General features: G+C 33.9%; 3 protein-coding genes across 3 annotated transcripts; 1 reads left to right on the forward strand and 2 right to left on the reverse strand.

Moving 5' to 3' along the window:
• On the forward strand, positions 4,800–6,931 carry LOC109124469 (14-3-3-like protein GF14 chi). The gene is made up of 4 exons (XM_010423517.2): positions 4,800–5,428; positions 5,519–5,641; positions 5,726–5,842; positions 6,643–6,931. Exons 1-4 carry the CDS (start codon positions 4,937–4,939, stop codon positions 6,706–6,708), a joined length of 798 nt encoding a protein of 265 aa, XP_010421819.1. The 5' UTR covers positions 4,800–4,936; the 3' UTR covers positions 6,709–6,931.
• On the reverse strand, positions 6,982–9,017 carry LOC104707215 (thylakoid lumenal 29 kDa protein, chloroplastic). The gene is made up of 10 exons (XM_010423518.2): positions 8,839–9,017; positions 8,637–8,738; positions 8,462–8,549; positions 8,271–8,371; positions 8,138–8,178; positions 7,917–8,047; positions 7,719–7,825; positions 7,490–7,627; positions 7,261–7,395; positions 6,982–7,185 (listed from the first exon to the last, which is right to left on the reverse strand). The coding sequence occupies exons 1-10, from the start codon at positions 8,932–8,934 to the stop codon at positions 7,075–7,077; spliced, it is 1,050 nt and encodes a 349-aa protein (XP_010421820.1). The 5' UTR covers positions 8,935–9,017; the 3' UTR covers positions 6,982–7,074.
• Positions 9,322–10,675, reverse strand: LOC104707216 (39S ribosomal protein L41-A, mitochondrial). Its single transcript, XM_010423519.2, has 3 exons — positions 10,482–10,675; positions 10,055–10,119; positions 9,322–9,558 (listed from the first exon to the last, which is right to left on the reverse strand). Exons 1-3 carry the CDS (start codon positions 10,624–10,626, stop codon positions 9,487–9,489), a joined length of 282 nt encoding a protein of 93 aa, XP_010421821.1. The 5' UTR covers positions 10,627–10,675; the 3' UTR covers positions 9,322–9,486.

The raw sequence follows: 15,357 nt of genomic DNA on the forward strand, positions 1-15,357 counted from the left end.
ATCATATATTTACGGTTAACGGTTACGGTTTTTAACCATTTTATACGGTTACATTCTGGTTATGGTACGTATACGGTCCAGTTACGATCCAAAATACGGTTACGGTTTAATTTTGGTCATGCCTACTCCCAGCCTCACATTGGAATTCATGTTCGGTCGCTTTCAAAGCAGTCAATGGCCAAATATTCCATATCTCTCTTATCAGCAAGCCAATCTACATCCAAATTTTCCTGTGATACATAATTAAGTCCAAAGTATATGGTTCTGGACTCCGTGGAAAAGACTTTATACTTGGATTTGATATTTTACATAGCCTTCAGAGAGTTTCATGGCACCCAAAAGGTCTCATGCACGAAAACCAGCTGCTACCTTGGAAAACAGTGTCTCATTTGTACCCGATGGAGATACTTAATCCTATAAAAGAAGAAATTGTAAAAACGTCTTGTGTTGCCTCTCATTCGGCGTTTCTCACAAAATGTTCATCACCTTTGTGGAAGAATCCAGATTTCTTCATATCTTTAACCTTCAAGAAAAATGAAGATATCAACCCAACTAAAGCAAGTCACCCATGAATGAACCCGAATAACTACAATCTTGCGCTTGAGGAGATTGATCAACTCTAAAAACCAGACCTCTTTGAGAAAACCACTTCACCTTGGGCATGTGAAACATTTTATGTCAAGAAATGAGCTGAACAAGTGCGAGGAAAACTCAGATTAGTCATAAACTACCAACCACTCAACCATTTTCTTGCTGATGACAAGTTTCTTTTACCAAAGAGAGAAGTGTTATTCCAAAAACTCCCACAAGCACAAATCTTCTCCAAGTTTGACTTTAAAGCAGGATTTTGGCAACTTGGAATCAAACCAGAAGACATACCAAAGACGGGATTTTGTGTACCATATCGCATTACCATTGAAAATTCATGCCTTTTGGACTTAAGGTAGCCCCTTCATTGTTCCAGAATATGATCAAGATATTCAAGCCTATCCTCCCAAATGCACTGGTGTATATCAATGATATTCTGCTATTCTCGACAGACATAGATTCCCATACATCATTATTGGCAAAGTTCCATGGTATCATACAAAAATACGGTATTATGCTATCTGAAAAGAAGATGGTGATTGGAGAAACGGAGATTGACTTTCTAGGCATGCACATTTCTAACAGAGAATACTATCTCCAACCTCACATTGCCATCCAGCTCAATGAGTTTCCAGATGGAAGATTATCTTTCAAGCAAGTCCAATAATTTCTGGGGATTGTCAATTATATGTCGGATTTCATTCATGGTCTTGCAAAACATATATCAGTTCTCCCTGCTCAACTCAAGAAAGATGCCCCTCCTTAGAGCCATAAATGCACAGAAGCAGTAAAAGAGTTGAAGAAAATTTCCATGACTTTACCATCTTTCAAAATCCCAGTAAAAGGAAAAGAATTCTGCAGATGGACGCAAGTGATTGCTATTGGGGAGCATTACTCTTAGAAGAAGATGAGAAGGTGAAAACACATATATGTGGCTACAAAAGTGTCGTCTTCAAAGATAACGAAAAACATTATTATTCTACATACAAGGAGATACTCGCTGTCAAACGAGAAATAGAATTTGAGTTTTATTTGGTGCACTTCCTCATCGAGATGGACATGTCATCCTTTCGAAAAATGATTCAATTCAAGCAGAAGGTTCTACCACAAGCTCAGTTACTCAGGTGGGCAAGTTGGTTTTCTTATTGGAAAATTGATGTTAAACACATCAAAGGAAAAGACAACTTCCTCCCGAATTTTCTTTCAAGTACTCAGTGACAAATTTCAATGATAGTACCCATGATCTACACTCTCAATCCATACAATCCAACTGAAGAAAATCTACGGAGAATGATCGCCGATATGCCGCATGGAATAAGAGAATCGTTGCTCGACAATATACTGATCTACAAGGGGCTTGAAACACTACATGGTTTCCTGAAGCTCTATATACACCGATATGGTCTTGACCAAGGTCTACTTTTTGGCCTACCTTATCACCCAACCTATCCTTTCCTTACCACCATCAATATGAACCTTGTTCATTATGACCGATTCCCTATAGAAGCATATCTCCTACTTTGGTACTTGGCAGACCTTTACACTATTGCAGTCCTCATCCAAAAAAGTCAACTTCTCTAGTACTTGGCGAAATGCATATTGACAAGACGAAAAACTCATTATAAATTACTATACAAGTGGCTCACACTCTTCCACGATGTTACCTGGTGGCAAGAACATGTTCGTGCACAGCCTCAGCTGGAAATACTTGTCACGTTCAAGATCACTACAATACATGAAGAACAAGATGGAGAAATCATTATCCTAAAGAAATATGATCCGAACGTTGCGATAAGCTATAATAATGATGCTTTCAACTCAGGGAACTTCCATCAATGCGCAAAGCAGATAGCATTACTAAATGGATTTGATGAATCTGAAATCGACCCCAGTCTCCTTTGTCCTCACACAGCGCAATGGCACAACAGACACGTCTACCCGCTAGGATTTGCTGAAGAAATACGACAAGTGTTAGCAGGATTCCATGATCAATACGTGTGGCCACATTCAAATCCAGATCATCCAGGCTACATAGTTGAAGGGAAAAAATACAAGATCAAGCGATACATTCCAAGCCGAAAGATCTATGTCATAGAAGTCGCCTCAGAATAAGAGTGACACAAGTGTGTGATGGATGATAAAAACATGTGTGATAAATAAAAGACAAAATATGATATTAAAGTGTACGGTTGTGAGAGAGTTGAATAAATGGAGGGTTATAAAATAATGTATAGAAATATCTTAAAGATTATTCTATGTAATATTTCGTAAGATTTGTACTATAAATAGCGAGGCTTGGTGAAGAGTTTCATTCAAGCTTAAGCGAGTGAGTTTGAACAAGAGTCTTAAAGAATGTGCATTGCTCAGTTCTCAAAGAGTTTCTCATAATTTAAATAATAAAAAGTAATGAAGAAAGATGAAAGATAATGAGATAAGTTTCTCAACGTTCCTCAATTGAGAAACTGTAAGAACTGTTTAATAACCTTATTTGCCATATGTCTCTTTATAATTGGACAAAAATTCTAATTATCATTTTAAATATAAATAAATAGTTAAAATGATTAAAATATTATATATGAGAAACTGAGAATAGTTCTCACCAATTCATATCGGTAATCTTTTTTAGCTGTGTCTTAACTATAAAAATGATATTAAACTTAATATTTAATTTGATCCCATTAATTTTGTCACCACATGAAAAATTAAGAGAGAAGGAGAGAGATAGACTAGTAGATAAAAAAAACAAAATAAAAGTTGAAGACCAATAACATGTTGTCATTGTCTCCCAAGTTCTTTAAAATCTCTGTAGTACACGTATTTACACAGTAGTGTCTTATTTTATTATTTTTTAATTAAAAACCCTTCAAAAAAATTTGAGATGGAGATGTCCTTAATAGCATAATTATCCCACATCCTCATTGAGAGTCTCTATCTTTTAATAATACTAAAAATGGATCAGCAAGACCACAAGCTAGCCCAGAAGAAAGATGAGCATCTCCGACAAATCTTTCTGTGAATAACTCAAAAACAATAACATTGATTGTAAAAAGAGACGCACACTAACCCGCTTCTCTCTTGCTTTCTAAACATGACCAAACGAATCCTCTACCAACAACCCAGTCGAGAATCCCAAACACAAACGACCTAATCGAGAATCCCAATCACAAATGATACAACCCAATCGAGAATCCCAAACACAAACGATACAACCCAATCGATAATCCCAAACATAAACCCATACAACCCAATCGAGAATCCCAAACACAAACCCAGTCGCAGCAAGAAGACGACGACGAGGCAAGAGCTATTCCGTCGAATCGATTTTGTGTTTCTCTGGTTTTGATTTTGTCGAGAGAAGAAGAAAACGAAGAAGAGATATATAAAAAAAACAAAAAAAAAACAAAACTTAACCAATAAAAACGTGACACGTATCGGGTCTCTGTGGATCTAAAACGATCGCCGCAGAGAGCTGTATCTCACAAAAATTATGAATAAAACTTTTTTTTTTTTGCTTATAATACTAAAGAAATCAAAGACATCCCAAAGAGTTGTGCAATGGGATTACTCTAAAAATCTTTGTAATCCTTTAAGTATTTAAATAATAAAACTTTCTCATTTGTATAAAGATCTTTCTTATATTTTTTGATAATTATTCTCTAAATACTTTTTTTGATAATTATCCCACTACAAAGAATTTAATATCTTTGATCCTAAAATCATTTTTTTGTATGTTCTAGGCGACCTAATATATTCAAACATGTAGTTTAAATTGTTCATATAAACTAACACATTATCTATAATAATATATTCCCTTTAATTTAAGCTACAGTATATTGGTAAGTTTTATTTTAATTATTTCATATATGTAGTAAGTTAAAAAGAAAATAAAATATTAAATTACTTTTTGTATAGAAATATCTTTAAACTACAAAATTTAATTAAATTATGATTTTCATATAATTATTATAGGTTTGATCACAAATACTAAATGACCATTATATCCTTGAGAATCATTGAAAAATTCAAACTTGACCTAAAAAGGATCTGAAAAGCCAGCGCCTTTTTTCGTTACGAATCCGTGTTTATGCCAGCTTTCAATCCAACGGCTCTCCTCTCTTCTCCTTACCGTAATCGTCGCTCCCCACTCATTCATTAAAAAAACAATTAAAAAAACACACAAAACTCCAAAATATAAACAAAAACAAACAGAGCCGACCCAAAAAAAAAAAAAAAAAGTCTCTCTCTCGCTCTCTCTCTCGCTCTCTCTCTCTTTCTCTTTTCTCTCTCGTTCGCAGATCTGAGAATCATCTTCTTACTCCTTTGTTCATCTTCTCCGATCTAAACAACAATGGCGGCACCAACAGCTTCATCAGCAAGGGAAGAGTTCGTATACATGGCGAAACTCGCGGAGCAAGCCGAGCGTTACGAAGAGATGGTCGAATTCATGGAAAAAGTCGCGAAAGCCGTTGACAAAGACGAACTCACCGTCGAAGAACGTAACCTCCTCTCCGTCGCTTACAAAAACGTGATCGGAGCTCGCCGTGCTTCGTGGAGGATCATCTCGTCGATCGAACAGAAGGAAGAGTCTCGCGGCAACGACGACCACGTTTCCTTGATCCGTGACTACAGAAGCAAAATCGAAACCGAGCTCTCCGATATCTGTGACGGTATCCTCAAGCTTCTCGATACGATCCTCGTCCCCGCTGCTGCTTCTGGAGATTCGAAGGTGTTTTACCTTAAGATGAAAGGTGATTACCATAGATACTTGGCTGAGTTCAAATCTGGTCAAGAGAGGAAAGATGCTGCTGAACATACACTCACTGCTTACAAAGCTGCTCAGGTTTAGATCTCATTTCTCCGATCTGGTTTCGTTTTCACTTGATTTTAGGTTTGTGATTTTTTTTTTTTTTTATTTGTTTTGGTTGTGCAGGACATTGCTAACTCTGAATTGCCTCCTACTCATCCGATTCGTCTCGGTCTTGCGTTGAACTTCTCTGTGTTTTACTATGAGATTCTCAATTCTCCTGACCGTGCTTGTAACCTCGCTAAGCAGGTTTGACTTAATCAGAATCATGTGTTTTCAATGGTTTATGTAATGTGTGTTTGTTGATATGAGTTTTGTTTATGGTTTCATTAGGCCTTTGATGAAGCTATTGCTGAATTGGATACTCTTGGTGAAGAGTCATACAAGGACAGTACTTTGATTATGCAGCTTCTTCGTGATAACCTCACTCTCTGGACGTCTGACATGCAGGTATTTATACTTTGGCGTTATTAAGTCAATGGTTTAGTTTTACATTTTGATGCAACTTCTGGCCTGTTTTTTGTTGTTTGATCTCTGAAACCATTAGCCGATTTGGAAATAAATCTGTTTAGTTTACATTTTATTGCATTCTTCTGATTGTAGTGATATCATCAAATGGGTTGACCTGTGTAAGCCTGTTTTGTTTCTTGATAAATGATCTCTGAATCCAATAGCCTGTTTAAGCCATTAAGAAAGACTAGATTTGGAAGTCAAAAGGTTTTGTTTACATTTTGATCCATTATCCTGGTCTGATTTTACATTTTAGTGATTATCAGATGTCTTTAATCCTGTTTTGTTGCTTGATTTCTAAAACCATGAGACTTATTAAGCCATTGATGAAGATTAGATTTGCATGTTGTTGCATTCCTCTTTTCTTGATTCTTATAGTTTGATTCTGATTTTTAATGATTGTCAAATGTATTTAATTATGTTTGTTACTTGATTACTGAAATCATGATCCTTATCAAGTAACTGAGGAAGACTAGATTTGGAAATCAACTGGTTTAGTTTACATTTCGGTGCATTCCTCTTTTCTTGATTCTTCTGGTCTGAATCTGAATCTGAATTTAGTGATTGTCAAATGTTTTTGATCCAATTCTGTTGCTTGAGTTCTGAACGATGAGCAAGATAAGCCATTGAGGAAGACTAGATTTGTAAATCAAATTGTTCACTGTACATTTTGATGCATTCCTCATTTCTTCTCTCTTCTGATCTGATTCTGAGTCTGTTGTCAAATGTTTTTTAATCAGGATGATGCTGCTGACGACATCAAAGAAGCAGCACCAAAACCTGCTGAAGAACAGCAACAATCTTAAGTCTTGCGGCGAATTTGTTGTTGTTTCAGTATCTAAAACTTCTCCATTAATATGTTTTTCTCTTGGAGGAGTTTCTGTGTTGGTTTCTGATTTCCTTTTTATCCCGAAGCTCTCTGAGGCAGTCTAATTCTTGTCCTTGTTTGCTTTTCTTAAACGTGGATGCGAAAACTCATTTTCTATTATTTTTCTTTAATCTGTTTCCATTTTATCGTGATTTGACTTATTTGATCTGTTTTTTTGTTTGTAATGGATTCAACTTTTTTTTTGTTTCAATGTCAAGAAAAATCTTTGGTTTATTTCAGCAATCAATTGCGGAATGAGTTCAAGTTTCCTCTCAGGTTATACATATAGTGTAGTGTACATAGCTTATAGCTTGAGTTTGCTCAGATTGATCCGTTCAACGGGATATGTGTATGCCTCGAAGTTGATTTGCTGTCCTAAGCAACTTAGCTTTGTGAATGCTGTTATCAGATCAACCTGCAAATATGTTACAAATCAAAAAATGAGCTTCAGTTTGAAGTAGATGATCAGGGGAGTCAAGTGAAAACAAACCTCGTAATCTGTCTGAGATACGGTTTCACGGCTTCGTTGGTACTTCTGAACCCATGGAGCAACTTGCGGGTCAGTAGCCAAGAGCTGTTCTGTTGCGACTTGATCAGGACCCAAGAATGCAGACATTACAGCTAGCTACAAATACACCAAACATTGGTTCAAATACAGGTTAGTAACTATGACTGGTCTTCATCCCCTAACCGTATTTTGAAACCCAAAAATCTTGTACCTGACGAGGACCCAATCCAATGGCAATGAACTTATCTTTCATCTCTTGCACAGTTGCTTTTCCCCACTGTGGGACTCTACCTTCTGGATCTGCCTCTGTTGCATCAGTCCTTCCGAAATTTCTATCAAACAAGCCCCACTAACAGATTCACAACAGTTCAGTCTCGATGTAAACAATGTGTCACGACTCGAAACGCAAAAGAGCATCAATATCACATAGCATTGTGTACCTGACCAGCTGAACCATATGCTGTGTAGAGTAAGTTCCCTTTTTCTTCATTTCCACCACATTTGCGGATTGCTGATGCTAGAAACGTAGACTTGACCGCTGATTGTCCTACAAAAAACCAACCCAAGAAAGAGACTTCAGTCTCACAATGATAATGCTGTCCATGAACAAGTTTTGGTGTACACAATAACATCATCACCTGCCAGTTGAATGAGATCTGCATATGATATAGGCCCACCCTTTGAGATAGAGTCAATCTCCTTCTTCAGTTCCTCTATCAAACCCAACCCATCAGAAAGCCCCTCATTCTCTGCTCTACTTAACTCAGAGCTTCACAAAAGTACAAGACCAAGTCTAAGATTGCATGAGACATCATGTAAAAGACTACTATGATAATGTTCTTTTACATCATCTAAGTACCTTAACCGTATGGATCCATTGGCTCCCCCGGATTTTGTAGCCTAGACAAAAAGCCAACATCAATAAGGGTAAAAAGAATTGTGCAATCACCAGAGAGAGATGGATAAGAGAGTTTTATTTTATGAAGCCTGACCTTATCATAAGTCATTGCATCATTAAGTGCTAGTTTGAGTATGGAAGGTACAAGCTCAGGTTTAGCCTTAATGGTGCTCGAAAGCGTAAGCTTGATCTTTGCTGCATAGTAAAAAACGAAACCTTTAGTGCCAAACTGCCAATAACAACATCTTGGTACTACTACACTTGTGTTCTTGTTTCAGAACTCACATAAAAGCTCAGATCGCTGCCTACGCTGATTCAAGTCAGCAGCTTTGGCATCACCCACATGATTAATGAAGCCATTGCTTATTAATTCCTAACAAGAGAGATCATCACTGCCAAGAACTCATCAAATGTGACATAAAGATATGAACTTCAAGAATTTAGTCAAGTGTTAAGGTACCATTCCGACCGCAGTTCCGGCGAGTTTGAGAACATCACGGCGGTGGAAAGATAAAATTTCGCTGGAAACTTGAGGATCAATCTTGCAACATCGTATGACAGCCTGAATTGTAATGATCGTTATCATTTCAAAATTGTTAGCATAAGAATATGTTAAATGGGTTGGAAGAAAAGAAGAATGTGACAATGGTTGACAAACTCACAGAGCGATGTGAAGAAGAAGAGAGTGTAGTAAGATGTTGATGATTGGTTGTGTTGGTGAAGGAAGGAACAGTTGAGAGGAAGGACACTCCTCCCATTTTTCGGTTTGTGATGAGACAGAGAAGAGGGAGAGAAAGAGATGTCTGAAATGGAGAGAGAGAGTGTTTTGGTTTTGTGAAGGATACACTTTTGTGGATTCTCTGTTATCCAAATCTCCCAATCATATTGGTCTATTTGATTTCATCATTTAAACTATTTTTTTTCATTTTTTCTTCTTTCAATAAGATTGTATTCATATGATTGATTAATTTAAAAAAAAAACAATTAGCACAAGTTTAATCTATTAATATTTAAAATATTATTATTATTTTTTTTTTTTTAACATCAATTTTTTTTTTTTTATATAACAATATGTTAAAAAGGTTGATTTTCAGCATAATCTTGAAGTGGTAAAATCAAAGCGTAAGGGAATTGAAGTGGAAAAGTATGGGAGACCAGGGATAATTGGATTTTATTCTATTTTATTAACTCAATGTCGCCTTAACTTGCTTGTAGTCTTAGAATAACAAAAACCAATTAAGGATCATAGTAAAAACATAGTCCTTTAAGTGAAGCTAATGAAGACTTAAAACACATCTCTTCGGACTTCTTCACTTGGAAGCTTCAGTTGACTCGTTTGATTTGTTGACGTCTACAGGGCATTGAGATACATATGGTTTCAGCTGTAAAATACAAATGTTCATCAGCAAAGCTTAAAAGGCACACAAACAAGCTTGGTTAATAATGCAGCAAGTAAAAAACAAAAAAAAAAACTTCAGGTTTTCAGCACAGATCAGCATCATCACAAACTTAAGGCGCGTATGACTTGTAAGGATTTTTAAAGGGATTTGTTCTCATCATGTTCGATTAAGATGCAAGCTACATACTCAGCTATCTATATAGAGGAATCAAAGAAAAGGAACAGAGAATTTAGATGGGATATAAAACACACAACAAGCTAACTGCAAGAAGTAAGCATTCCATTTCAGGTTCCTAATACGGAACTTATATCGAATAAGATAATTATATCACAAACCAAAGGAGTATGTTCAATTAGGATGCAAGCTACTTACGAAAGGGATTCACTAATGTCTGATTAGGATGCAAGCTACTTAGTCACCTATTTATACAGAGGAATCAAAGAAAAAGGGACATAAGAGTGAAGGGAGAAACGAAAACCTTAAAGCCGGTCAGATCAGGGACAACATAGTTTGGCAACTTATCTGGCTGCACAACGTATCCTCCTGCAAACCATGACACAAAATGTACATGTAAAAACAACTTAAAAATCTCAATTGCAGCAAGTACGAGAAGGGATACGCCAAATTTTGAGTTCCAAGTTCTTAGCTTTCCACCTAAATAATAAAACTTAAAATCTCAATTGCTAAACAAATGTACACTGAAACAACTTAAAGTCTCAATTGCAGCATAGAAAAAGGGTAACAAGTTGCCCAAAATGGAGTTCAAAGTTCTTAGTTTTTTCATGTATCCTAAACTCAAACAAAATTGCATCATCATCAAGGAAACAACTTTTTCAATCATCAATTCACTTAAAAAAGGTATGCAAGATTCTCTCAAATTGGATTGTAAAAAAAAAAAATGAAACCTTTACGAGTGTGGAAACCAGAAGGTTTACAGTTTTTCCCCTTGTAAAAGTCTCGAGGAGCTCGTTTGGGAGAGAGAATGTCAAGCGACGAAGCTCGCTTTCTTCGGAATGATCTCCCAATCCCCAATAACAACCCTAATGTCATTTTCCAAATCTGAGGAAAAAACACAAATGTATTGTTAAAATCGAAATGTAGAAGAGGTGAGAGAAAATTTAGGGTATAGGGTTTTTGCTTTTTTAAGAAAGGCCCAAAACTAAGAAACAAGGCCCAAGCAATTTGTTTACTTAAAGACAAACTATTTAAGGAACTCACAAAATAAGATGATATATTGTTTGTGTTGGATGGCCTTTAGTGGAGAGAGTACCCTTTGCTTAAGAAGTTCCAGATTGACATACCAAATTATAAGGTTTTGGTGATGTTGCGAAGATGACATAACAATTGGAACCTTTGAAAGATTAAGATGCTAGAACTCTGCTCATGGAGTGGACATCAATGCCTGTTAATTGTCTCTGTTGATGAATACAATCAGTCAACCATCTTCGCGAGAAGGTATCCCTTAGTGTAAATCTCTAGCCACATTATATATAGTAGTTCAAATTTTATTTTATTTTTGGTTGTGGAGTTTACTTTTTTTTACTTGTTCATGGCTAGCTACAGATTTTAAAACATTGCGGATTGCCACTCATCACTCAAATAGTCTGAGGTGCACTATAATATATGATACAAAATCATCCTTTCAAACCAATGCAAACGACTCCAAAAAAAAACACCAATGAGAACGACTCCAGAAGAAAAGAAAATAAAAATCATCTATCTATAATATTATATAATATTAAAGCAGAAGTAAAAACGTCATACGTTCACTTTCAGGCACGAATTACCATTTTGCCATTAATGAAATATATTCCTAATATTGAAATATTTTGTCCTGAACGTAAATTTCCTTATCTTTTACATTAAAAATAATTCAAAAAAATAGACAGAAATAATCTATTTACAGAAAAAGTTATTTGCAAAACTAAAATTTGCTAGATATATCCCTATATTTTTCGGAAAACACCTTTTTTACAACTATGGTTGTTTTATACTATAAATTCTACAAATTTGATATAATTAATGGGCTTAGATTGTTTGTATACCGATGTTAATCAAAAAATTAATGGGCTTCTGTAGAAAAAAATACCCAACGACAATACACCTCTTTACTGAAACCCTAAAAAGATAAGTCCTTTACAACTATAAATACAATGTTAATGTTTGCTTTCACCATAACTTAAAAAAAAAAAAACTCTTTTCTCTTGAATTTATAGTTTTATAAAATTTAATAATTCTTTTTTACTGAAAAATCAGCACTTTTAGGGTTTTAATTTTTTCTCGGCTTTGTATCGTTTTTGTTTCTTCAATTAGTTTGATGGGTTGTTAAAAAGGTTTGATCTTTGGTTGATCTACAAATTGGCGTTGGAGGAGGTGAAGTTTTTGCAGAAGCAAAGAGAGAAATTTAGGGATCCCAGCTTTATCTTCAACGGCAGCGCAATATAGAATCCGAAAAGTGAAACCAGTGGAAAAAGCCGAAGCTGAAGCAGAGAAAGAGGAGCTTGTGTTGTAAGATACTTTTGCTCAAGAGACTGTTTTTTTGATTGAAGATCCCAACATGCAAGCAAATCTCTCTCTATTTAAAAATTTAACCTAATTTTCTAGAGTGAGCTGCCTTTGCAAGTGTTTTAAGGGTTGTTTTGATTCTTTAGGGTAAAGTATGAATACATAGAAAACGGAAGCCTCCACCATCGACTTTTTGGTGACTTCTTTATACAATATATAATATAATAATTAAGTTAACATCCTTATATTATTATTTTAATTTATCGAATTGTTTTCTAACCGCGTTATAGATGGAGACCAAAACTCATGTGTGCTGAACTAGCATAGGAGATTTGACATAATTAAGGGCATCGCTCAAGGACTTGCGTATATGCAAGAAGGTTCGCAGACATGATTATTCACAGGGATCTTAAGCCAGGAAACATCTTGCTTGATAGAGGTATGATCCCCAAAATTTCAGATTTTGGGTTGGCAAGAATCTGTGATAGGAGCGAGGAGAAGACTAAAACTACGAAGCCGTCTGGTACTTAGTAAGCAATCAATCAAAAACTTTGGTTACCTCTCTCAAACTAACTACAATATATATATATATATATATATATGTGGTTTTGTTTTAATTAAAGTTAAAGTTTGAAAAAGTTCTTCCATGCATTATGCAAGAATGGGTCGTATTCAACAAAGTCAAATATCTTTAGCTTCGGGGTGATGCTCCTTGAGATTGTTAGTGGGAAGGAGAACAGAGCCTTTTCATACACGCTGTGTAGCACTAATCTTCTAAGCTATGTAAGAGTTTTATTTTATTTATTATTAATTATTAGTACTTCCCTTTTCTTTAATTCAGTTTCAATTAAACCAGATCACACATAATAATGGATAAAGATTACCATTTAACTAATTATTTTCATAAAAACAGAGACGTCGTTCACGAGGCAAACTGTATATATAGGCTTTGATTGGTGACAAAAACAAAACTTTACTATTTGTACAGTTTTGATTTTTTTACCGATCACAAAAAATTTATTAAAAGCTTTACTCTTATTTTGTTTACAGCTTTCATGTACAGCTCTTTCTTACAGCTTTGCACTATTCCGTAAAAGCTTACATCTTTAGCTTACAGTTTTTCTGTACAGCTTTGGCTACGTTACTAATGAGACCCATAATGTAAATGCCAATGAAAGTTTCAATCCAAATGCTAATAAACTCAAAGCTACAAAAAAACAAGCTCTGCTTACAAGACACCAACATTGGAAAACAAGTTCTACAGTCCACCTTTCAAAAGAGGTATATTATTATAATTTTTTTTCGGTTTAGATTAAAATTTTGATAATTATATTATAATTTTATGAGATTAATATATAATTCTTTGACGTAGGTATCATTGACCAGAGGAATCGATCAACAAATTTTATTCTAACTAATATCAGGTATTTTTTATAACCTGAATTCTATATTGATTTTTTTTAATGGTCTTGAATTGTCATAATTTGTTTTTTACTTTGATAGCCATATTTGTAAGAAAACTATGATCGATTATAGTCATGCATATTTTCGGGTATGTATTTTTCTATAGCTGTAATTTCATGTAAATTATTTTAATAATCATGTTATATAAATATTTGAGAATAATTCCATGTTTTTAATATTTTTTTTAAAAAATTATCATATAGATTATATCTAAAGAAGACTACAATGAAGATGGTCCTATGGATGATATTATGATTCCTTCAACGACTAAAATATCTAAATTCTTGGATTGGATTGTATTCAATACACAAACTTCCCAAACCAATAAAATCATATATGCTAAAATTCCAATTCCATCTGTTTGGTGTCACAAAGAGATGATATGGAACCCAAGATCAAAAAGAAGACAATTTGTTTTACCCTACAATATTTCTATAACATTTATTCCTTTATTTTAATGTTATTTTTTTAAATGTTTCAATAGTTTAATTATTAATATATTGATCGTTGATCTCTTTAAATATTAAACTTATTGTTGTATGATTTTGTATAATAAAATCGTGAAACATTTAATAAATATTGTATTTGTGGTACATATTTTTAAAGATGTCAAACTATTTTATTTTTGAAACTATTTATTTATATATGTTTCTATTAAAATTTTAATATATTTTACAATATATTAAAAATAATTAACATAACTGAATGACAGAACAATAATGTATATCTTCAAACTTATGTAATTTTCATAAATTCAAAATGATATAAAGATGTAAGAAAGTTTTATTATATACCTTTATTTGTAAAAATCATAATCGCAAAAGATAAAACTTATGATTTATATAAATTTACTAACTTGAAATGATAAAGATGGAAATAACTATTGTTTGAAAAAGTAAATTAACATATCTGAGGAATATATATAAACGTTATATATATTTACTTAAATGGATTGTTATCTTTATAATTATAGATATAAAAAAATTAAAGTGATAAATATGATAATCATCACCTTTTAATTATTTATTAAAATAAAAAATGATTACTATTAAAAATTTACATATTTGAAACGGTTATGATAAGACATGAGAGTGCCAATGATTGTATTGAAGTTGTCTTCACGCTATTGAATGGCAGGTAAAACACATTTATTCTACCTTTAAGGATACTTACATTTAAAGTTTGTTTATGTTAGAATTTATATTAACTTGCTAAATATGTAGGAATGAATCTGTAAAATGTTGTGCCATAAACAACTATGCTTCTCGATTCATGTCTTCTTGGGAATCAAATATGTGTCATCCCACATATAAATCTGAACCTATGATTTGTGTATTGCGCTTTTGGAAGGTTGGAGAATTTGAAGGTACGTACCATACATCTAACAGAATCAACAAATGTTAATCTCAAAATTGACTTTAAATTCTAAATGTCTCTAAGTGCACCATGTATTGTAAACAACTTAGCCTCCTCCAAGATCTTTATAAAACCAGAGTTTCAAGGACTTGAACATCAGCTTGATAAGTTGTTATGAATATTAAAATCAAGTTGTGTATGATGTTAGAGTAAAAAATTTAAATACACTTTCTATAATTACAATTCTGAGTTTGCTGGACGTTTTCACATAAACTATGTGATGGAGCATTAAAGTGAGAGTTCAAGGACTCAAATAGAAGGAGTGGAGGCTTAAATATCTTTAATGTGTATTTGAATGTTTACTTATAATTCTGAATGTTTGTATTAACCGCTACTTGAAATCCAAATATGGGTTGTCTTTGTTTTCATTTTATAACCGAGATAACAAATTATAAT

This window comes from Camelina sativa, chromosome 8 (genome assembly GCF_000633955.1).
Source record: "Camelina sativa cultivar DH55 chromosome 8, Cs, whole genome shotgun sequence".
In the NCBI taxonomy this organism is placed as follows: domain Eukaryota; kingdom Viridiplantae; phylum Streptophyta; class Magnoliopsida; order Brassicales; family Brassicaceae; genus Camelina; species Camelina sativa.

What these genes read in the sequence shown, in the direction of transcription:
- LOC104707216 (XM_010423519.2), bottom strand. Translation starts at nt 10,626, where the DNA reads ATGACATTAGGGTTGTTATTGGGGATTGGGAGATCATTCCGAAGAAAG. An exon ending in TGGTTTCCACACTCGTAAAG is followed by an intron (nt 10,120 to 10,481) that starts GTTTCATTTTTT and finishes CATGGTTTGCAG; the next exon opens with GAGGATACGTTGTGCAGCCA. An exon ending in CTGATCTGACCGGCTTTAAG is followed by an intron (nt 9,559 to 10,054) that starts GTTTTCGTTTCT and finishes TGTATTTTACAG; the next exon opens with CTGAAACCATATGTATCTCA.
- LOC109124469 (XM_010423517.2), top strand. Translation starts at nt 4,937, where the DNA reads ATGGCGGCACCAACAGCTTCATCAGCAAGGGAAGAGTTCGTATACATG. An exon ending in CTGCTTACAAAGCTGCTCAG is followed by an intron (nt 5,429 to 5,518) that starts GTTTAGATCTCA and finishes TTGGTTGTGCAG; the next exon opens with GACATTGCTAACTCTGAATT. An exon ending in TCTGGACGTCTGACATGCAG is followed by an intron (nt 5,843 to 6,642) that starts GTATTTATACTT and finishes TTTTTTAATCAG; the next exon opens with GATGATGCTGCTGACGACAT.
- LOC104707215 (XM_010423518.2), bottom strand. Translation starts at nt 8,934, where the DNA reads ATGGGAGGAGTGTCCTTCCTCTCAACTGTTCCTTCCTTCACCAACACA. An exon ending in CCGGAACTGCGGTCGGAATG is followed by an intron (nt 8,550 to 8,636) that starts GTACCTTAACAC and finishes CTCTCTTGTTAG; the next exon opens with GAATTAATAAGCAATGGCTT. An exon ending in GCAGCGATCTGAGCTTTTAT is followed by an intron (nt 8,372 to 8,461) that starts GTGAGTTCTGAA and finishes TTTACTATGCAG; the next exon opens with CAAAGATCAAGCTTACGCTT.